This window comes from Lonchura striata, chromosome 3, assembly GCF_050655825.1.
Source record: "Lonchura striata isolate lonStrDom1 chromosome 3, ASM5065582v1, whole genome shotgun sequence".
Taxonomy (NCBI): domain Eukaryota; kingdom Metazoa; phylum Chordata; class Aves; order Passeriformes; family Estrildidae; genus Lonchura; species Lonchura striata.
In genome coordinates, this window is record NC_140705.1 from 79,224,050 (window position 1) to 79,248,376 (window position 24,327).

The 24,327-nt window shown below is 38.4% G+C and overlaps 1 protein-coding gene across 11 annotated transcripts in view; it reads right to left on the bottom strand.

Moving 5' to 3' along the window:
- LTBP1 (latent transforming growth factor beta binding protein 1) overlaps positions 1-24,327 on the bottom strand; it is a 189,319-nt gene that overhangs the window by 13,937 nt on the left and 151,055 nt on the right. For 10 of the 11 annotated variants that reach the window (XM_085576881.1, XM_085576884.1, XM_085576883.1 and 7 more), the window contains 7 exons: positions 18,817-18,942; positions 16,493-16,636; positions 9,809-9,991; positions 8,413-8,499; positions 5,961-6,089; positions 4,489-4,629; positions 2,034-2,204 (listed from right to left, as the gene is read on the bottom strand). In XM_085576881.1, coding sequence (XP_085433007.1) covers positions 2,034-2,204; positions 4,489-4,629; positions 5,961-6,089; positions 8,413-8,499; positions 9,809-9,991; positions 16,493-16,636; positions 18,817-18,942 — 981 coding nt within the window. The remainder of the gene's footprint in view (positions 1-2,033; positions 2,205-4,488; positions 4,630-5,960; positions 6,090-8,412; positions 8,500-9,808; positions 9,992-16,492; positions 16,637-18,816; positions 18,943-24,327) is intronic. The other variant, XM_085576879.1, reaches the window with a different exon arrangement.

A 24,327-nucleotide genomic window follows, 5' to 3' on the forward strand; every position in this document is an offset into this window, starting at 1 on the left:
TCTTGAGCCAATGATATCATTTTAAGTGCTACAGACTAAAGACATGTCAAACGAATAATTTATTCAGTTCAGTCAGCTTTACATTTTTCTTGGTAAACATTCCTGGACACAGAAAAAGGCTTCCAGGTTTCTGTGTGGGTGAGTGCACATGTATGTGAGGACAAATGTGCACATACCATCTCCACTAAAGAAATGAGAGCTTGTATGTTTGTTCTGACATAATAAACATGCTTTTATTTTTAGCTTTGTTCCAATCTAGGGATAATTTAAAGTATTTGGGATCACAGTATGCCTCAGTTTCAGTTAAAGCAGCTACTTCTCAATGCAAAAGTTATTTTGTGTCTGGAGGGAGAAAGATTTCATTATCCAACATAATGCTCTTCAGCTTTGACTAAGGATCATCCAACTGATATTTAGGATGTCATCCACTGGGAACCTCCATGTGATTTTGAAATTAATTTTTCAATTTTCTCCATCAAGCTAGTGGGGATTTGCACCCTACTGTTGGCACAGGATCTAGAATCCTGTGTTCCTAATGATCAAAATACATCTAGTATTTTCAGACTGAAATAGTTCCAATTTTTTTCCCTGCACTTTTGTTTAAATTAAAAGCTTCTGGGAGTCCTCCATAATTGTGCTCTAGAGAAGATTCTTAGAATTTGCAGCCTTTGTTTGATAGCTATGCTTGAAATTTTTCATCTTCTCTTGTGAGGCAGGTTCTCTTTGACCAAAGCTGGTGGTCCTTCTCTCTTTCTTTTCAGATTTATCCTGCTGTAAATGTACCTATCTAGAAATCTCCAGAAGTAAATCTTGTACCTAATTTAACAGGAACAGCTCTTCTTTGCTCCCTCAGGATTGCATGCTTGCATGACATAGATGGGTCACTCTCACCAGGTGATGAACTTTGTACGAAGAAAAACTCCTTTAATCTGCTCAATCTTTCCACTTGAGGAGTTCCAGGCCATAGCAACAATTCTTGCTATTAGCTGTTGCCCTGTATTTATCTTTCAAATACAGGGCAACATTACATGTCTTTCCACTGCATTTGTTATTCTAGCAGGTATAGTAATTTGATGTCCTCATAAAAGATTTGTTCTGACAAAGACATTTCAGAGATTTCCAAATCTTATAAATCAAGCTGCTGTCATGCCCTGTTTTTATTCTTCAGTCTCCTCCTGGGGTAAGTAAGCATCAGCCAGCAGTTACTCCAGCTAACATCATCAAAATCAGATGCTTTTTTTTCAGTTGCTGCATTTCCAAAGAAAACTCAAACAAGTAAAGGTATCTAAGAACAGGTTCAGGGACCTTGCAAGTAAATTATACAAGCATAAAACCAAGCAGACAGAAACAACCACATTAATGCTTCACTGAGCTTCTCTTTGCAGTTTTTTAACTCCTGCGTTATTCCTACAAGTAAAACATGTATTGCTTTAGCCACAATATTACCATAGAGTAACTCAGGCCCAAGTGAAAATCCAGGAATGTTCACAATAAAATGCTTTATCAGTGCAGGTTGGTATTCCTACATGGAAAGATATGTCACTGAAAGACACATTTGTAGTAAGAAAGCTGCATCTAAACTAGACGTTGGAACAGTTTATATAGGATGGGGAGAAGTTTGTATCATATCATCAGACTGTGTAACCAGGGCTGATGTATCTCAGGCAAAGCACAACATACACCTATGCTGCTTCCACTAGTCCCTTCTCCAGTCCCCAGAAATAAATCTGTGTCAATGACATTGACATTCAGCTTCTGTAGTCACCACAAGTAACACCTTCTACCTGAAATATCATGAAGAGTATCTGATTCCCTAACACATGAACAAAATACATCAACCAGCTTTCTTTTTAACACTAAATTATATTCCCTGGAAATTCTTCAGTCCTTATTGGTAACCCATTTCTCTTAACTTGAGTGGATAGGGGTTTTTTACTCTTTCTCACATTATTGGTGCAGGTACAAATGCAAGGGATTGAAGCAATGAAGTGTTTCAGGTTTGGCTCCAAGCAGCGACGTGTGCGTTTCCTTACCTGACTCCTTCATAGGACACAGCGCGCACTGCATGCCCCAGGCCTCCCCATACAGGCAGCAGCACTCTGTGTACGTGGTCTGCTTTCCAACCAGCGGCCGACTGCAGACAAAATCATCACTTAGGTGCTGCCAGCAAAGGTCCTGGTAGACCTCAGCTTCTTCAGTTTGTTCTGATGGAAAAGACAGGATTAGGTCATCATTACAGCATTGTTATTTAAAATAAGACACTGGTATAATGATACATTTTATAAATTTAGACTAGAAAAATAACTTAGACTTGCTGAATACAAATTTAAGCTTAGAAGTCATGACCTTTTTAAAGTGCCTGAGGTGGCTCATCCTTTGTATGTTCAGCTTTGGAAAAATCTTAAAAGTCTCCAAGAGGTCACATTAGGCCAATTTAAAAGCACATTGTGTTGGATATCCAAAAACCAGATCTTTCTAAATCATAGTCATTGCTGAACACTTAACACGGATTCAGCTCAGCTCCCATGGAAGTTAACAGAGCTTGACAAAAACCAGCACCGAGAGAGAGAGGTGAATGTCTGGGGAACTTCATCCACATAATGTATCTTTAAAAGTTGTTATTTAGCTTTTTCTTATATTGCTGTCAATGCATCTGAAAGAACTTTTACAACTGGGGCAGAGATGAACAAAAATTTTACATGGGCTCCCTGGGAGACTGGACAAATACTTGGAAGAGAGAGTCTCATTAACTAAACAGACAAACTACATCAGTCTCAGGAAATCCCCTGAGCTGAAAATAGCTGGAGGCTGAGAAAGTGCTGGGGAGAGTGAAGAGAAGTATTGTTTATCTGCTCTCCTGGTCTCTAATCATTCACTTACAGCTATTGTTAAAGACAGAACACTGCTGTGAACTACTGTCACATTCTTATGAACATTAACAAAAATCTGTATTTTTCCAAGGCTGGAATATTTCAGAGGCATAATAGTTTTGACACAGATCTCAGAAGAGACCATTCCCAGTCCCAGCAAGTTCTGATCACTGCTGATTGGAAGGAGAGGAACCATAAACTTAATCTTCCACTTGGAATGTAAAAACCTCAGCACAATCATTTTGTGAAGACATCTGCAAAGTTTTGATTTTGTTCCAACACAGAGTGAAAAATAAGTGTTGTCACAAACCAAGGTTCTGTTTTGTCTGTGCATATCAATTTCCTGCATTTTTACATTATGCATGGGTGAGTACAGAACTGAAACCTTGCTCAAGAGAAAAACTGAGTTCTGAAACTACAAAGGTGATCACAACTTAGACACCTATTCTAAGAACTTGCCAGAATATGCAGTGAAAAGCAGCAGTGGGTCTCTGCAACCGACTCCAACTTCTGCTGGCAGCAAAAGAACCAGCCTGCCCCCTCTCCCTCTGCATGAGGAGGACATTGCCAGTAGGGATACAAGGCTTGAGTGCTCTGTGCTGGCTGAGATGATCACTACTGTGTCAGCTGAATGTCTCATGACAGAAGACCCTTTGGGCTCTTGCATTCTCTTCACATCCTAGATAAACCCAAAGGACAATCCTGCTCTTGGTTTGTTTAAGTGAAGATAGAACAATAGAAATGCTGTGGTTCTTTCACAGTTCCACACAACAGGGCAACCACATTACTTCTCAAAATATCAGCCTTACAATTCGGAGTGACTAAAGCAGGCATTCACTCTGTATTCCCATTTCCTTTTACACAAGCATCTCAGGAAAAGTTGCAGGAACAAGAGGTTTGGATTTATAGGTTATACAGCGCCAGCATTAAATCAAACCCATTGTAACACTTCATTCGAAGACATGAGTGGCATAGACAAAGCTGTGTAGACTGCATAATGATCTGGATTTCTGAGACATTTCCAAGAATCTCATAATATCTAACATTTTTTTCTGAAATCAGTGTCTACTGAAATTAAAAGGGAACACAAAAATGTTACTTTAACAGTGACATTGAAGCCCACAGCTTGAAACTGTGAGCTCAATGTACCTTCAAAGCTAATCAATTGAAAGCACACATACAATTTTAGCTATTTCCTCCTATACCCTGTCATTCCTGCTTTTATTTTACTTTGGTAGAACTGAATGCAAGACTTAGCCTGCAGCCAAACTCCAGCCTTACTGAGACAGAAAGCAGGCTGAGTCTCATTACCTACAAGGCTGGACAAGGCAGACGCAGAGCTGGTGAACTGGCTGAAGACTCCTCAGCCCGAGCCTAATCTCACAATACTTCCAGCAATGTCCTGTCTGTATAGGCAAAGTGGAGCACTGTGGAATCCTACATCATGATGCCTTCTGGATCAATAGATGATGGGCCAAGCATTGCCTTCCAAAATCCTCCAGAAGAGCAGGCTCATCCAAGGATGACCCAGTCTAAGCATAGACTTGGGGTCTGTAGCCATGTCAGCACCACCTTGTAGAGGTGTACTCACTTCAGTAATATGTATAACAGATCATACCATTTGAATCTGCTGGTCTGACGCATCGCTTTTCTGTTGTGTCCAAAACCATTGGGTGTGTACAGAAACAGTTGTAAGATCCTTCTGTGTTAATGCACTGGCCATCAATACAGCTGTTTGGGTCCTGACATTCATCTGTGTCTTTAAAATGGAAGGAAATGTATCAAGGAAAGCCAGCACAAAGTATTTGCATTGTGTTAATCTATGTTTCTCTTTTCCTGTATTACGAGCAGACTTTCCGCTGCATGCCTTCTATAAATGACCACAAATACCCATTGCTGGCAAAAAAATCCTGCCTGTGCCCATGGAGAAAGACAGACATCTGAAGGATGCTAACTGCTGATCCTCAAGTCTTAGGGAGCTCGTATAGAGAAGTACTAGGGAGGATAAGGAGGCTTGCTGCATGGGTTGCAGTGCCAGGAATACCCTGCACCCTGCTGCCACTGCTTCCCACATTTGTCTCCCTTTAGAACAATACCAGCAGGCATTAGAGTTGGGCATACTCTTAGTGATTCCTCGTGAGCTTGTCAGAAGAAGGGATCACCTTACCTAGCCATAGTAGTTATTTTTCTTAATTTGTCTTGGAAAGCAAAAGCTGAAATTTAGCTCAACAGAAGGGCAGGACACTTCAGATAAATTACATTTAATCAGTTAAAATCCCACCCTTTGTAAAGAATAATCATAGAATCCCAAGGTAAAAGGCTCTCTTATTGCAGTTGCAAAAATTGCTTCCTTTCATTCTGCTATTCTGCACATTATACATGGTGCTCTGCTTACAAAGTAAAAGCCAGGGTCATAGTCATGAGTAATTTTCAGTTGAATACCAGAACCAAAGGAGTACAGGGTTCTGCAGGCTAAAATGGGCTTATCAATGACCTCAACTGTAATTTCACATTGCATATTAACTCCTTGGGGAAAATAGCTATCCTTGAAACAAACAAACAAACAAAAAAGTCTGCATTAATTTCATTTAATATAGTAAACCCAGAACACTTACCAAATGAAAGGTGAGCTTCAACATTTCACTGCTCACCCCATACAGAAAGAAAGAAGGCTAAACTGTACCTTGGCAGAGTAAGCAGCAGTATGCATGTAAGAAGGGAGCCCCCTCTGATCACTTTGTGCTGCCCACATTAAGGCTGGCACCAGCTCTTGACTATACACTCAGAGGAGTACAAAAGGCTATTCTGCAGATGCAAACTCCTGGGAGTAATTTGCTGGAAAAGGAGGCAAATAAAGCAAACCCTGCTCCACATGCCACAGCTATGTCATCCAGAATTGCTGCTCAGCCAAGCAGAAGAAAGGGAAATGACCCAATGCATCTTACAAAACTGCTACAGAAGTCCAGAGGCCCAGTGTTTCTCCCCTTACTGGAAATGCCACAGCTCTGATGGGAATCCTGCTGTAGGAGTCTGCTTGTTTTGCCCATCTGCATACCATTATAGTGACAAGACCACTTTAAATAAACTTACCAAAGCACTGGAGCTTAACAGGGTCATAGTATGTTCCTTGCTTGCAGTAGCACTCATAACCTGGCTGTGTATTCAAACAGAAGCCATTTTTACAGATTTCTTGTCCAAAGAGCTGGCATTCATCAGCATCTGGGGAGAAAACATTAAAGGCTGTGTTACCATTTTTATTGTGATGCCATGTAGACAAGCAAGATGGAATAAATCCTATACACTTCTCTGTTTAAACAGAAAATACCAGGAACACAGATATCCACAGAAAAAGAAACCCATCAGACAACTAGTGTGAAAGAGGCTATGTAGAGAGAATGGAAAAGGAAAAATTGGTGGACCATTACTTCCCCTTTCAGAACTAAGTCCCATGGCACACAGAGACTGGAATAATCTGCAGTTTCCCTTTCATTCCTTTAGTATCACATTGCTCCCAACTCCAAGCAAAAGAGATGAACCATATAACCTGTATTTTCCCATATAATTTGCTTTACTGAAGGTATTCTCACCATGGATAAAATTTAAGTACACCATCTGGTTACCAAACTAACTAAGCAGTTATGCTTATGGATGGACTCTCTGACTGCTCTTCTTTTTGCACAGTTTGGTGACTGTGCTGTGCACAGTAGGAAATCTTCCTATTTGCACTGCTCATGGCTTTGTTGCTCAAAGCACAAATTCAGTGCAGCCTTTCCCCTCACAGGACCAATTGTGTCTGTGGCTGAACACAGGTGGCAATCACTACAGAACTAGTAATGCCTGACAAAGAGAATCTATCATGATTTCAAATGAGGCTAAATGTTTTCAGGGAAGTTTCATAGAAAATACATGCCAGCTCATATATTGCTTTTCACAGTTGTACACATTTTTTCCCAGTCTTATATTTATGTATTTGTTACTGTTGGAATTCCATTCACTTCCTTTTTTCCAGACTACTTTTCATTTGCTAGACTTACTTAGAGTAATCTGCTAAAGCTAGGTTGGTAGTAAAACTGACTATAAAAGGCACAACTTAAAGTAGGTCATTCTTCTCTCAATACCAATTGTTTTAATTCACTGTCTTCTATATATTTACTCTCCATTTATTCTGGGGCACCACAGATTTTATACCAAAGCTGTAATTTTCAACTGTACAGTAGTTTTAAAGGTGAATCTTTCAAATGCTTCCTTTTTTCAAGAAGAACTGAAAGATCTAGAAAACGATTTATTTTAACATCCGCTCTTCCAGCCACTAAGTGGCTACAAACATTAAATATTTTGACTGTTTAGCAGCAAGAATAATACAAAGATTAATAAGAAATGTCATGTTCACATCTTTCTTTTTCCTGTGGATCACAGATTTGTGTCTGGAGAAAAATGGGAAAGCCTGGAAGCAAAACCAAGGAAAGCTAGCAGGCTATTCACTTCTAACAAAAAATTCCAGTAAGAAAATAGGAATTGCCCCTACAAGCAGAAACTTGTGGACAAAAGCAACAGTAACATTTAAGTTAGTGTAACAGAGAAAGAACACATTACAAAAAGTGCACTTTAGTAAAAAGTTATTTATCTATTTAGAGTTTGTCCTTTGTGCCATTCCTAAGGTTTCACAATATAAATTTACTGAAAAGGGAAATAGTCTTATTATGGCAGGGATTTATGGAAGATATTTCCAGGTGAACTATTTCTACATTTCAGTATTTATAGCAGCTAGAGATATTACTAACCCTCGTAGCACAAAAACAACACAGATTTTATCTGAGATGAATTTAGATATGCTGCACACACAGCAAGTTCCAAACCCCCATTATGAATATACACAGAAATCTTAGATCTGTAAAGATAAACAACAACCTTAAACAATCCCTCAACAAAAATACTCTCAGGGACTTTAAGATGAGCTCTGTGACAGTCTTAAAAATTATTAATATTGATGGCTACTTCTCAAAACTGAAAAGAAATTTTGCTGATCTCACTTTTCCTTCTTGGTGATGCCAGCTCCCCTCCACCTTCACCAACTTTTATCACTCTGGTTTCTTTACTACCACTGGACTACCACCATTACATTAAATTCTGTAATGAAAATATTGTTCCTGAACTTCTCTTCAGTTTTAATATTCATTTGCCCTTGCAGGCCAAATGTTCAACAGAACTATTTCCCCTCTTCCAACTCCCCATAATATATTTACAAATTTAAGCTGGCATTGTATTCCATATGTAAACAAGTATCTGTGGTTTGTGGTCACAGCACGTAGTCTCACAGTATATAGCACTTAGTAGAAATTAAACCAGAATATTACAGAGCCTGTGTAATTGACATTCTTAACAACCTGTAGAATGATGATTTTCAGTAATGTTTTTGTACTACAAACTGTTTTTATCACCTAATAAAATGTGAATTAGTATGCTTACATTCCTGGCTCACATTTCTAGTCAATCAACTACCAAAATTTCTGAAATAATTAAACTTAATACAGTCAGTACTGACCTTTGTAATTCTGAGCAAGAAGCCCGTAAGATGATTCTCCAGAGGGAATGAAACCTTTTCCTTCAGGACACAAATCAGTAAATTCAGCTGGGAGAGAAAGAAAAAAAATATTATGTTGTTAAGAAGAAGGTATTCACATACGTAGTGTTACATGTATTTCAGGGTAATTTGAGATATTAGCCTTGTTTACATCTATCAGGCAATCATACACACCTTTAGTTTAATGAGGGATGTTAAATGCTGCAGCCTGACTTTCCCCTGTTCTCAGTTTGCAGAGTGAGCTTTCACAAACCTCGCTGGGGTGCCCACAGCATCACATAGCTTCAGGCAAACTCATTTCTCTTGCTCTTTGGCAGGAGAATGTGGTTCTTACTAGGTTTCATGGTGCACTGCAGTTATAACAATACCAGTAGCCAAATTATCTTAATTAAAGCTAGCATGGGCCTTCTGACCTATGCTGCGAGCTGTAATCTAGGCATACTCCAACTGAGATACAAACCCTGTCAACATTCTTCAGTCCTCATACAGGAAAAACACTAACTGACTGCAACAGGAGAACATGGTGTACATTACAGAGATAAATTATTTCAAGTGTCTTGGAGACTATACAGAATCAAACAAACCAATCCAAGCAGAGAGGCTCCTTTTTCATTTTGCATTTCATTTCAATTTGACAGATTCTAAGGTGTAATTAAAACAGGAATTAAACATGAGGATGCATTTCTGTGAAAAGTAATCTTCAGCATTTAATCTCAAGGATGACACATGTTCTCTCCTGTGATTTTTTTCCAGCTGGATTCTGAATTTCAGCCATCCTTGTTTATGTTTCAAGTGCTGTTTTTAAAATTTGTGACAAATATCACATGGCTCTGTGTGTCTAATTTAATATTTAGAGGTTAAACAATAATTTAGAGGTTAATAATGTTCTCCAGAGAAGATTATTAACTGATGCTCTGTAAATTGCAAAATATAAAACTAATGCCATAATATATATTGGCAAGCTATAGTGCTGTAGAAACAGCATTACAAAGAATAGAGGCAGTCTCAAAAATGTTGTAATGGTTACCTTTGTTTTCCAGCTTGTGGAAAAAATCTAACATGTTACCATAGCATCTGGAAAAAGCTCTTGTGAGAATCCATATTTACTTAAAATCACTATTCAGTAATAGGCTCTTTTTATCCTTAGGGCAACAACAGAAAAGCCAATGGATTTATACCAGGTACGAATTATTCTTATCACTCTTTCCTCTGTTGAGGGTTCCTATGGATAAGTCATGACTAAATATTACAAAATATGGGATTTAATGGGCAACCCTTCTCTGAAGGGAAAGCACACTCTGTTAACACAAACGCAATGCTTCAAAAGCTTGCAAAGGGACAGAAGGCCTCCTCTTACCAGTTCCAATGACAGGGCATGGGAAGATTTCACAGTTATCACCCCAACCAGCACCCAAGGTACAGCAGCATTCCTGTTTGGTTACATTGGATGTAAGCACATTGTCACAGAAATTAGCATCATTCAGGTTGTAGTAGCACTCCTTCTTTCCATCTTCCTGTTGATCAGCCTCTATTGGCATTTCTAAGGTAGAAAAGAAAACATAAACCACACAAGATGACACATTAAATTAGTCACTTTTCCAGGAGGTCAAAAGAGCAGAAAAGAAAATGGTTAAGTACAAATTTTAGTTTAACTTTTTGATATCAGAAAGAATTATAGAAGTTGATGACTTTCCTTTGGCTTTTTCAGACTTGTTCTCCAACTTGGCCATAAAAGGGTTTCTCCAATTTGCACTTCTCTATTTTCAAGCAATGCATTAAGTACCTGCTCTCATGTTCTGCTACTAATGGACATGGCCAGTTTTTGACATGATGCTCCTCATGTATGAACCCAAAAGCTCTTTGCAGAGTTAAGAAAATATTACAGTCTCATCTTCTCAGATAAAGAAGCCAAGGCATGACCTGAAAACACTCAATTTTCAAAAGCATTCAAGAGTATTTACAGCCCCTTTTATTTTCACTGTGAAAAAGCATGCTCCACATTTGAATACAACACCCTTTATGATTTTTGCAAAAGTAACTTACTGACTTCATGGTAAGCAGAGGAATATAATACAGCTGTCAAGTTAACTGACTCTGTGTTTTACTTCAAAATAGGAATCCAGACAAGAAGGAAGATTTATTGCCTTAAGCATCAAGTGGGTCCTCTCACAATATTTATATGGACTGGAGGCTAAAATAGTCTGTCCCACAGATCCAATAAATACCCTATTACTATAATAGTCAAAGGCCTTTCAAAAGCAAAGCACTCCTAAAATACACCAAGAAGCAATCTTGAAAAGAAGTACCTATTTAAAAAGCTTCTGTGTTTGCAGAACTCTGTCTACCTAATATTTCACTTCACAAAAATTATTATCAAGGGCTTAGAAATGGGAACTACCACATAAAATTGTTATCACACTTGATCAATATGAGAAACTTCACAGGTCTTTAGTGAAGTCACCAAGTTCTAAAATTATGTATGCCCACATTTATCAATCAAACTCAAAACTTTATTCAGGAATTTGAGATAGATAAATCTTGAGGTGACTAGTTCATTTCCTTTTTATCTAGGGAAATTCTTTATGCTTAGTACTTAACATATGTTTAACTCACAAAAAACCTATTAAAATTATTGCATGTTGGCTGATTTCTCACTCTTTGAGATTTCACTGATTTTTACCCAGGCTCTTGCACAATAAGGTAAGCATGAGACATGTCTCAAGAAACACAGCTATTGTGGCAGGAATCAGAACCTCTGTTTTACAGAGTGGCACAGCATTTCAAGATACAACTGCAACAAATGTTTGCTCCATTGTGTAGCAGGAAAACTATAATAGAGTTGCTTCCAGAGACATGGTGGGATGACTCACACAACTGGAGCACTGCAATGACCACTGTAAACTCTTGAGAAGGGACAGACAAGGAAAGAGAGGTGGTGGAGTAGCTCTGTGTGTTAGGGAGTGTCTCAGTTGTGTGGAGTTAGACAATGAGGATGTTAGGGTTGAATGTTTATGAGTAAGAATCAGGGGAAAGGCAGAAGAAATATTCTAAAAGCAGTTGGGATAAATCTTGTGATCCCTGGTCCTTACTGTTGTGGCAGACTTCAGCATACCAGATGTCTGCTAGAAAATACAACACAGAGAGGAAGCAGTCTAGGAGATTCCTGGAGTGCGCGGAAGAGAACTTCCTGACGTATCTGGTGAGGAAGCCAGCCCGGGGAGGTGCCCCACAGGACTTGCTGTTTGTGAACAGAGAAGGACTGGCAGGTGATGTGATGGTCAGAGGCTGTCTTGGGAAAAGCAATCAGGAAATGATAGTGATTTTGATTCTTTGGAAGTGAGAAGGGGTGCTAGCAGATCTGCCACCTTGGACTTCCAAAGGGCAGACTTTCATCTCTTTAGGAGACTGGTTGAGAGACTCCCTAAGGCAGCAGTCCTGAAGGGCATAAGAGTCCATGAGGGCTGGATGTACTTTTGGAAGAAAATCTTAAAGGTGCAGGAGCAGGCCATCCCCATGTGCTGAAAGATGTGAACCATGATCTCAAGAGGGAAGATGATCAGCCTGCCTGAACAGAGACCTTTGGCAAAAACTTGGGAAAAAAAGTGAATCACCTTTGAAACAAAAGACAAGCAATTCTGCAGTGGGTTTTAAGATCTCACTTAAGAAGTGTTTGTGAGGTAGAGCTTGAAGAGAGTGATGTCTAACAAATGCTGAAGGAATTAAATGAACTCCAGCTCTTGCTATTTCAATCCTGTTATCACTGCCCACCCACGTTTCCCAAAGCAGATGGAACAAGGGAACTTTACTGTGCATGTAAATACTAGATCCATTCGGAGAAAAGATTTTAAAATGTCAGCATGGATCGCCTATTATTGAACTTCAATAGTATGAACATGTGTAATAGTTCTTTTGGTTTCTAATTAGAGACAGACCATTGGATTTACTTCTATTTTCCTCAGAAAAGTGACTTCAGTTTTGGGAGGCTGAGGAGCTGGCAGACACCTCCATTCAGATTTAGTATAATGTTGCCACCTACAAGGCTTTGCAGTTTTGCCAATATAACTAAATTGTTCATTAAAGGATACACCCAGCTGGCTGCTTATTTCACCTTTGTTATTTAGCCTGTGGCCAACCCTCATCTGATAATTACAATTTTCCATGTGTAGAATTTCATCAATTGAGGTGGTTTTGTAGTATCAGTTGCTATCCAATAGGAACTATATTAAGACTATCACAGCACAGAAATGCAGCTGAACTAAATCTGTCATTCCAAGGTGAGAGAGCAGTACTTCAGTCACCAATTTATAATTTTTCCTTGGCCATTTGCCATCTGTCTAACTGAATTAAAGCCAAATCTTCATAAGAAGAGAAAGCATGGCTGCTTTCATGGTGTTTATCAGAGAAAGAACATCAGAAGCTGCCCTGGAAGGGGAGACAGTCTCATCATGTCTTTGTTTATTCCCATTTTACATATGATGTGTTGGTTTCTCCTCCCATTATATATTCAGCAGCTTAAATGGCTGTTTACACAGCTGTAAGTGAGGGTTAGTCAAGAAGGTGTCATGAATGTTTGGAAAGCAAATGAGACACAAGTATTCTTTTATTCTTTTTAAACTAAGACCAGTCTATGTCTACAATCTTATAATTTCTCTGTCATAGATTAGTAAACATTTAGCAAACAGGCTGTTTCTGAAAGTGATTTCACTAGGTATGTTGACAAAACATGACAGAAAATGAATGTTTATTTTTTGTATCATTGTTGGTTTTTTATTTTTTATTTTTTTTGGTTATAAAATTTAAAATATCTCTATACCTAAGGCATGCTGGTAAAGGAAAATAATTTTACCACATTTTTGATATAACTGTTCTATTCTAGTTGCTGCTGAATTGGATTCTTAAGTATCTCTTAGAAATAGATTTATATATCTTAGCATAACCTTAATCCTACAATATGTTTGATGCAAAATCATGCATCAGTAAGATTCAGTGGATAAGACAGATTAGCATACGCTTAGACTTCAGCATACACTGAAATGTTTGTCTAAATAGCGTTGTTAAAAACTGTGATCTGAAAAAACCAAATCATAGAACTAACAGGATCTTAAATACTGCAACCGTGTATCAACAACGCTTACAGATGCAATCAGAAAACTGGTTGTAAAAATGAAAAATAGTCATTATAGCTTTGTGACTTTTAAAAACTCAGCAAATACTCAGATGACTCTGAGTAAACAGCTTGAGTAACAATTCTCACTTTCAGAATCTGATTACTTCTGAAACATTTCCTCCATCTATGAATGGCAGGGCTGAGAAGAGGGGAATGAGACAATCTAAGTCTTGAACAATTTTTTGCACTTTTTTGGGTTTTTTGACTGGAAAGTGACAATAGGGATTTAAATTCCTGATATATCCACTGGGAGGATTGTTTCAAGGCACAGCTAACAACAGACAAATTTCCACCAAGTGGAATCTAAATAAAAGGAAATCTTGAGAGCCCTAAGGACAAGTAGAGAAAAGCGTGAACACACAGCACTCCACAAATCCAACAGCCTTTTAACCACATGGAAGAAAAGTCCCAAATTAAAGTAACATTTGAACAAATGTCACCTATGTGCACTTCATACAAGGGGGACAAACACTGCTTTATGCACAAAAATAAAGAACGAGAAATAAACAAGAGCTGGGTGAACAAGCCTGAACTACAGATATCTGCAACAGGATAACACAGATCAAGTTCTTCCTTTCTGCCTTTTAAGTTCTGCCTTTCATAGGCATGGTGCAAACTAATGCTGACAGATGATGTCCATATGCACCACAGGAACTCTGGAAGCACCATGCCTGACTTGAGTATGTGGCTTGTCAAAGCCGGAGAGGATGTGTGGCTATTCCAGCATTCTTTGCAGCAAGAATAGTTTATATGAATAACTAATAACAGTCTTTGCTCCTTTTTTACTTTGGAAGAAAAAAGGAGAGTAAGATCTTTGTTCCAGGTACTGCCATTTTGCCTTACTCTAGTCCAACACCGTATGATGTGAAGTACTTCTCATTAGCTCCTTGTGGTTTCCTATGAGAGATCTTGATGACCTTATCAGAGAAGAGACAAAGGCAAAGCATGTGTTTTGTTAGAGCCTGATGAATCCTGGAGGGGAAGGAAGAACAGTTACTCTCCAGACTGATCACAGCAAAGCTGTGCTCACTGCTGATAGCATAATGGAATTAGTACTGACAGTAGAGTATCCATCTGTTGACAGTAGAGTCGGTCATACTGTGCTCTTCATCCCCTTCCTCCCCAGAGTAATGTTACGGTATGTCCTCAAATGTCTCTTGGATGCGAATTCTTTTTACATGACTCAGGTCCTGTGGTATTTTTTTAGTTCTGGTTTTGTTTCATCAGCTAGATGAACTCTCCTGAGTACTGCCTCCTCACAGGCCCAAAACATTAATCAATCAGCTGTTAATGGTATTGCACAGGCAACTTCTTGAGTGCTGCTGAGTGCTACATTTACTGATCTAAATATTTGTGACAATTAGATCATGGATATTTCAACCCTCTTTACAAGTCAGAAAGAGCATGAGTGATAGGAGAAAACAGCCATAGTCTGGAAGCTATAAAGTTAGCATTCTGGCAAAAAAGCCAATTCCTCTAAGGATTTCTGGAAGCTACATCAGCCTGCAGTATAAGAAAACAAGGAAAAAAAATACTAAGATTTGCATTCTGGAGGGGAAAAAAGCTATGCAAGTAAACCCTGTCATTTCTTGTAATCTGTTCATCCTCCTGTGGATCTCCAAACTGGATCAGTGCAGAAATGTGAAGGCAGCTTTAAGGCACTAATTTTCAATTAGTATATTTCTAGTAGTATTTTCAACACCCAAAACACTTTATAAGAAAAGCTCAAAAATCTAGTACAATGGACTAGTAGGAAAAACAGGAGTAAACCAGGCAAGGACACCTCAAGAGAGACTGACAACAGAGGTAGATTGACACCAATGTAGTGGTTTGAGTTTTTGCTTTCCCAACAACCCTCTCCCAGGACTAATTAATTCTAAATAATGCTAATAAGAGAAGAATATTGTGCTGATTTTGGCTGGTACAGAGTTCTTCAGAGTGGCTGCTATGGGTTTGGTTTTTGGATTTGTGCTGAACACAGGGTTGATAACATAGGGATTTTGTTATTACTGAGCAGGGCTTACACTGAGCCAAAGCCTTTTCTGCTTTCATCACTGGTGATGAAGTTGGGGGTGCATAGGAGGTTGGGAGGAGACACAGCCAGGACAGGTGACCCAAACTGACCAAAAGGATATTCCAGACTGAATGACATCATGCTCAGTATATAAAATGAGGAGAAGAAGGAGGAAGAGGGAGGATGCTTGGAGTGATGGCTTTTGTCTTCCCAAGTCACTATTATGTGTGATGGGGCCCTGCTCTCCCAGAGATGGCTGAACACCTGCCTGCCCATGGGAAGCAGTCAATTAATTCCTTGATTTGCTTTGCATGTGTGTGTGGCTTTTACTTTCCCTTTTAATCTGTCTTTATCTCAACCCATGAGCTTTCTAGGGGACTGAGTAAGTTGCTGCTTGGGGCTTGGTTGCCATCTGGGGTGAAACCACAACAACTAAATATAACTCTTGGTTTTAATAATGCTCTCTTAAACATACTGATGAGTGTTTGTAAAAGTTTGGGCAAAAACCAAAATCACTCAGGTTATAGACTTGATTCCATATCAGATTTCATTGTTACAGTACAGTCAGCGAGACTGTTTACTCCTACCTGTAGTAATTGCTCAATATCACTGCCAAGTCTCTTGATGTATAACATTTAGAAGATACTTCTGCTGTATTTTCACTGCTAATGATTCACTGCTAACACATTTCATCCTAGAAAATCTTCCTCTCATGCACACACTTTCAAGACAATGATGAAGTTTTAAATTTTTCTGCTGTAGTTAAAGCAACACCAATACTTGAACCAGGTTTGCCTTTCCAATGGCTCTGTGTGTAGTTGAAATTATGCCAAGCATGCAAAAATCTGCTGGCATTTTACCTGGTGAGGTTCGGAAGCGACACTGTCCGGTCATTGGATCATACTCCTGGTTTTCATCAGAGCACAGACACAGGAAAGAACCATCAACATTTTCACAGAGGGCTTCGCCACATACTCCACTCAACATTTCACATTCATTCACATCTGGGGAAAAAATCCAAAACATAAATCAACTGAGACCCACTACCGACTGCTCTTTTATCTGCTGTATCTGTGTCAATATTATCTGCCAGATTACAGATGTGATCTCTGGAGAAGGATTAAAAACTCACTAATACCTAAGTGGATTCATAAACAAGTAGTAAGTCCTTTGAAATAAAGAACCCTGAAAGTCACAGTGCAGTTTATAGACTATTTGTGTTGATTAGGTCCTGACTGTAGATCAGAACACATTTCTCATTATTAAATACTTGTTTATCTGTGTATTCTCTTATTGGCATTTAAGACTTGGAGTGATTCATTTGGTTTCTTATCTTTATTACCAAACTTTCACTAAACTCAAGGAGCAAAATGAACAGGTTTTGGTGAGATTCAGACTGCACTACAAAAAAGAGAATTTCCTCTCCAAAACACCAGTTTTCTTGTAAACAACCACCAAACAGAGAATTCCCCAGCCCCACTGCCACCATATGTCTATGCATGGACTCACAGGCTGCTCTGGGACCCACAGAAGTTGTGCCCAGGTCACCCAGGGATCCCGGCTGAACACTGCAAAATTCCTCCCTCCAAAAAATTCCACATATTTTTAATTTGGATTCCATACACCTGCTAACGAGCCAACCTGAAATTCTTTTTTGACTGATAGAATTGTCTGTTGTTTAAACAAGGATTACCAAATACTACCAAGATAATTTAATTTTACTTTCTTTTTAGTTGCTAACGTTGACATTTGAAAACTTACTTCTAATGAGTGAACCTCATTAGTAGACAGAAATTATGCTGATTAGCATCAGAAATAGTAATTTCTTTATCACAATTTAGAAATTCCTATAACTGAGTATGGTCTAACTTGTGAAGCAGTATTTCACCCTTTTTACCTCTTGCTTATCAAAATCTAGTTATCTCAATAAATGTTGATTTTTGTGTGTTTTTATATAAAGATGCTCACATTTAAAAAAATGCATTCAGGGTTTTTTTTATCTTTTTACTGGCATACTGTCATAGGGCATAAGTCTTCTTTGGGGAACATTGCCTAGTCAGGAACTAGAGACTTAAGCTCTCCTTAAATTGTTTTGGCTGATAACTCACTTCAAAATTTATAGGAGTATTTTATACTATAAAGTATTATGCAAGAAAAAAATAAACAAATGCATTATTTTGTGGTTCAGGATTACTTCAGTGCATGCTCAAAATTAAATTTAGTTTCACACCATCCTTTCCTTTCCCCTTTTATTTTTTATCTGCTTCATTTGTTTTCATCCATGAAAAGTCACTATATGACAAAATATACCTTGGTATGCAGCAAAGTAAATGTCAAATGGCATAAAGAATTTTGAACAAAACTACTTAATATATTAGAAAATGCATACAAACACTCTGTAAAACTCCTAATTCCTCCTCTCTGATTGGTATTCCATTTAGGTCTCTGTTACTGATAAATGTGTTTCATCCTGAGTCTGCCTTGAAGAAATTGCTTAATGAATACATCTCCTTGATCTGATATTAATTTTATGTTACAAATTTGTGCTGCCTCAAGTAGTTCTCCAGCCATCACTATTAACAACAGATCTAGAAACCTATTAGTCACAAAAGAAATGTGCAGTATTTACACACCTACAAAAATCCCACATCATTTCAGGATGATAGGTGTCTTTCCTGAAGCTGGAAACTAATGTTAAAATCTGTTTAAACACCATATGCCTAGGGAGGTGCCATCTAATTCAGCCTGGCTGCGCCACATTCCAGATGTTATTTCCTGCAGGGGGTAATGCAGGGTCCTGGCTACTCAACTAAGAGACTAAACAGATGTAGCACTTAAATAGGCTAAGATATTAAATTCATGCAATTATATTTGCGAATGGTTCTGACATGCACAAACAGGGAGGTTTCTTGGGTTTTTTAAAAGAAATAAAATAAGTGGTTCAGTTTATCTGCTGTTGCCTCCTGTTTGTCCTAATAACATGTTTTCATTAAATAGATACAAAGTAAAGTTTCCATCTGGCACAAAGTTCAGTGAGTAAAGAAGAGCTCAACCCTATTTTACTAGTAAGTGGCATAACTTTAATAAAAAATGTCAGAAAACAAATGTGAAATGCATTTTGTTGGAATGCTGTTTTTGCTCCCTTGAACTTTGCAGCTGTGACTACCAGCACCCATGAGCTCACCTGTACACCCTTGCCCATCCTGTGTGTCCTGGTAGCCTTGGTAACAGAGGCAGCGGTAGGAGCCATCCATGTTTTCACAGAACCCATGGGTGCCACACACCGTTCCATTCATACATTCATCCACATCTGCAAGGAAGAATTTTAACATCAGACAGGCTGTGTGACAGCCAACGGCAGGCATTCACAAAGAGTGCAGAACACCCACAAATGGGCCATTTTGCAAACAGATGCACCTATGTCTCAACACATTGGGAAGGAACATAAGGACAAGACAAAAAATTAATATAAGCACACAAACAGTTTAAGAAATTGCTTCAGTGTTAGCTTTGCAGTAAGAATGTCAGCAATGGTCAACTGCCTCCACCCATCTATTTCACCAAACTTGCTAACCACAACATGATGTTACATACCACAGACTAAGGCATAGTTTAAATAATTTCTCTGACTGACTTATAGATTCTAGTATTATATAGTCAACAATGTGAGTGAAACTGAACTCACTGTGCCTACAGAAAGAGTTCAAGGGTATAGCTACATCCCCTGTGCAGAAGTGCTGCACAGATTTCATTCTGGCTCTCAGCACAGATCACAGTTTCATAGTGTAAGTGATAAATATCTGTGGACTGAGCCTTCTGTCTGAAGTCCTGTAAATTTACACATACAAGTCATCTAACTCAGGTACACAAAGTAATTCCAGTGCTGGAATGTTTTCTGTTCTGGCCTTTTCATTTGTAGGTGCAGTTTTGGTTTGCTGGCTTTACAAGTAAGTCATTTGCACGTGTTCAGTTTGTTCTTTGACTCATCTGCCTATCAAATTATAATGAAGCAGAGCTGCCTGTGGCAGACTGTGGTTTATTTTTGTAAGTGTATTACAAGTGCTAGGAATGCATTATTTTTATCTCCACTCAAAGTAAGACCTAAACTCAAAACCCTGGCCATATATGGTCATTAAAGATGTCATGAGGTGCTTTTCAAGAGGAAGAAGATCAGCTGAAACTGTGAACCTTCCAGGGAATTATTAGGATTAGTACCTTCGACCATCTATATTCCTCTGCAGTCTGAAGCAGAGAAATTATTGCTGTATTTCTTTCCTAAAAAACATTATGTTGTTAAGTAAGGTCACTGTCTGCTTTCCTTCTGCACATGTCCTCAAGGGATAATTGCATTTTAAATGGGGATAAAGTATGGGGAATTTATCTCAGTGCTTGTAACTATCATTAATTCTGCACATTTTGGCAGCCTTTCATCTGATGGACTCTATTGTCATTTTACCTCCAGTGGCACTCCCTGAACTAAAGAACTGCTGGAACTGAATCCTGCAATGCCACAGAGAGAATGCTTCTCCAAACAGGTGAGCAGCACCTGGTGCTTTTCTGTAAGAACAGAGAAGGGCTGAAATGTAGTCTTGTTAACTCCTCCAGCTCTTCACAGCTGTCAAATAAAAACCTAGACATGTCAGCAAAGATACAAAGATACACTGCATTCTTATCCTGACAGTACTCACCATGCAAGGACTTTTCCACTTTTAAATGGTGTTTTATGCTCAGCTGAAAGGGAACTCTTGGTCTTTGAACCATGTGGTCACCATCCCCCAAGCTACCAAAGGTACCAAAATTTGAGCAGCATGTTATTACCATCCACACCTGTTACCTCTTTTGCAGCCCTCTTGCAACCCAAGTGCTCAAATTCATCCATACAAGCTTTGCATGCCTCAGGGAGTGGTGTTTTTGGGATCTGTAGCAACACATTTCTACCTCTCTCAGGATTTTTCATAGAAGTACACAGAGAAAAATAAACAGAGAAAATAATTTTTATTTTTATTCTTTATTTTTCTCTGCGTACTTCTATGAAAAATCCTGAGAGAGGAAGAAATGTGTTGCTACAGGGATCTTGAAAAACAGCTTTTCCTGTGTGCTGTGGTGGGGTCTGAACAGGTTTGGAATCGCATGTAGACTTTTAAGGCCAGAAGAGTCTATCCAGAGCATCTTAAAAAGGTTTAAAAAACTGTCCCTGGCAATTTCTGTACAAACTGGACATTTCTGGAACAAACTGTGAAATTTTAACATTTTTCTCAGAAAGGCATATAGTTTCATGTTAGGGTGTTTAAGTGATAGAAAACTTACTTGTCCCACTGAGCTGATCCATTGGTTAACAAACTTCAGCCTACATATGAAATGCAGGCAACAACTGTATGTACTAAATACACCAAAATCTAGGACACATACATAATTGATGGTTATAAAAAAGTTGCAGATGGAACTGGCAGAAAAATTGGTTTTTAAGTTTTGTAGAAAAGATTTTAATGATCTTTTCATCTTGATTTATTAAACAAAGGAAAAATATTCAAAGAATTTACTTTAGAAAGGCTATTGTATTTGGCAAAGAATACAATAGCCAGTATGCTTATTCTCAAGAAATTGAATATGAAAATTTGGATGGTTTCTAGATATTGAACTTATTGAAACCTACCACAAAGCCCTTTCAGTAGAATTAATTCAGCAACACGAATAAACAACTTACCTGTGCTAAAGATTGTCAGAAGTGAAGGGTCAAGAGCTACCTTTTATACATTTTTCTTTTCAAGCCCCCACAGTGACAAAATTATAAAATGATGCATACAGAGTTAGTGGGAGGAAGACAGTAAAAAATTTTTACAGTGTTTTTCTGGTCCCTCCTTCTTGCTGCTGTTCACTGCATAACATATCTGATATTAATAGTCTCATGTGATTAGCAGAGTTTCACCTATCTAGTAAAAACATCTGAATACTCTGTCTCTTAATCAGAAAACTCTGTTAAGAAAATAAATTCAAAATGCGTAAACAATGGTGGCTTGACAGCCTGGAATTTCAGACAACAGACAATAACACAGTGTTTGTGTTTTCAGTGAACAACTACAAAAAGTTCCTGAGCCACGGAACAGCTACTGTTAAAAACCTACGCAGAAGAAAATACAACTGGAAATTTTAGAATGACCCCAATTACAGAACTCTTCTTAAAACCTAAATGTTAAAGGTAACAGGGAGATGGTTCATGAAGCTGGATCTTCACAGGTAACCCAAGGTAATTAACTAAAAAAGTCACAGAAACAAAACTTGTGATTGCAGCAAGTGTCCTCATTCAATGTATAATACAGCCACAGAAGACAGGTTTTCTTCTATAAAGTACACTCTGAACATCTTTCAGTGCATGGGATATTACAGAGAAGGTCCAAGCACCAAATATTTTTCCTTGTCTAGACAGTTCACTCCAAGGACTCTTTTTTACAGCCGGAAAGGACATTTGTTTCTTAAATCACCCCATAAAAAGTGAGGCTTGTAATCAGCAATTATCTTGCTACATGGAAACAAAGTCAGGGGAAAAAAAAATATGAAACTAATATCCTCTGTCTATAGAGTGACTAAAACAGTTCTCTGTAATTAGAACCTATTTTAGAATCCATTAATCAGTGCTGCCTGCTTTAAACAAAAGGCAAGATGTGTGCACTCATGCACACTTTTGTGGAGCTCAACACTGTGTTCCTGTTTTCTGACTACCTGTACAAGCTGAAGGCAACCTCAAGCATGATATTTAAATCTCACTGAAATCTACTTAACATAACAATATGTCTGGAAGAGGAACTGGCTCCTAAGACAGGTCTGTAAAGTGATTATATAGAAGCAGAGCTCAGATTCTGAAACTTCCAAGGCTACCCATAACATGCATGCATAAAAAGGAAGAAGCAGAGGTCGGAGAGCTCTGGTGGGACGAATAAGTTTTTTTGGACTGCCTGTTGCAGCAGTGAGAGACATATGGGATGGGACATGGAGACAGAAGAGATGCTTGAGGCAGGGTATTGACTTAAACATCAGAGAACCTCTAACTTGAGGTTTTGCCAACATATTTGACTAGCAGCCAGCTGGGTAAAACACCATTTTTACATGAACCCCAGAGAGCTCAACAAGGACCTAAGGAGCACTCTGAGTTCAGAGAGCCCAGTGCAGTCAGATTTCTGAGCCTGGGGCCAGGCTGCAGTGGAATGTCACTGCTGCAACAAAAGTTTGTCCACACCTTGGAAGAAGAAACAGTTTCCACAGCTGTTCAGTTTACTTTGGTCAATGGTAAAAAAACTCCATACCAGAACTAAACCACATGAAGCTCTTAAATGTTTTATGCTGTTGTTGTTTCAAACTTCAAAAAAAGTCTGGAGATATGGAAAATCTACTCTCCAGGTACAGAGAGGTGTGTGAATCCAGGAAAATTTTCTCAGGTTCTTCCTCTGATGGTATAAACAGTTCTTTTCACTGACTTACCTAGAATTAAATTCAGAGGGTCTTAGTGTAAAGAACAGTAGCTCCTGCGGCTGGAAGCCACATGCTTTCTCAGTACCTGGAATGTCACACATTCCTTTTGTTCCATCTTGCTGTTTAGCATGAAGCTGACACCACTACAAATATTGACACTGATGCCATCAGTGCTCTCTTAAAATGAGTTTTTTCAAAATTATGGAGTAGTTTTTATGAAAATGACAGAAGGGAGAAACTAATTGTGGTGGAAAAGGAGTGCTGCTGCTTCAGGGACTAGAAGTACCCTTGCTTTGCCAAGTTATTAAAATTCTTTTCCAAGTGCTGAATATAAAGTCTGATCTGTATTCCATACACAACACCAATTACTCATGAAGCATGCTCAACTGGTTTTGTACTTGTTTTATTCTTCATTAAAAAGTTCCAAAACTAGTCACAATCCTGGAAATAAGATCTTGTGACTTCATATTTTTCTATTTAGTAAAGGTTTGGCTTTTTTGTTCTAATGGAGATTAACTTTGTATTACCTCATCATATATGACAGCAACCTTTCCCTGGAAACTGCTATTTTATTAAATGTCAGAGATGCAAAGGACCTCATTGTTTCTGGTATGTCTCCTAACAGTAGATGCCAATGACTTTGGATTTTTTTTAAAGCTGTGTTCCCTTTCAGTTGTGCTTTTTTTAATTTCTGGGAGTTTGATTTCACAAGGTTAATAAGTGTTCTTCTAGCTTCATTTTTAGATGAAGTGTTTGGCTTTGACAAAGAGAAGCCTGTATTCTTCTCTAGCACTTTTTTTCCTCTCTATGCTCAAGAATGAGGCAAAACACCTGCTACTACTTTTCTTGCAGAGCAATTGAAGATATGTGGCCATATCCTTCCTGAACACTAGGTGAAATGTATACATGCTGATGAAAAAGTCCACAAACATGCTTTGGAATTATCCCCATTATTTCAAATCATAAAATACTGCCTCCTCCATGAATCAGTGGAGTTACTCAGATTCACTCTCTCTAGCCTACTTGGCCAGGCTTTTGTCTTGGCAGTAAGAGAATATTTCTTTCAACTTATGCCATGATTACAAAATGAAGTAAATGTTTAGAGAGAAAAAAGCACTAAAGAACACTGGAGAATTTTTTATAATTATCAATAATAGTTAAAACACAAGTGGTATGTTTGATGTTATGCTATATCTAAATATACAGCACTTATTCCCTGACATCAAGCATA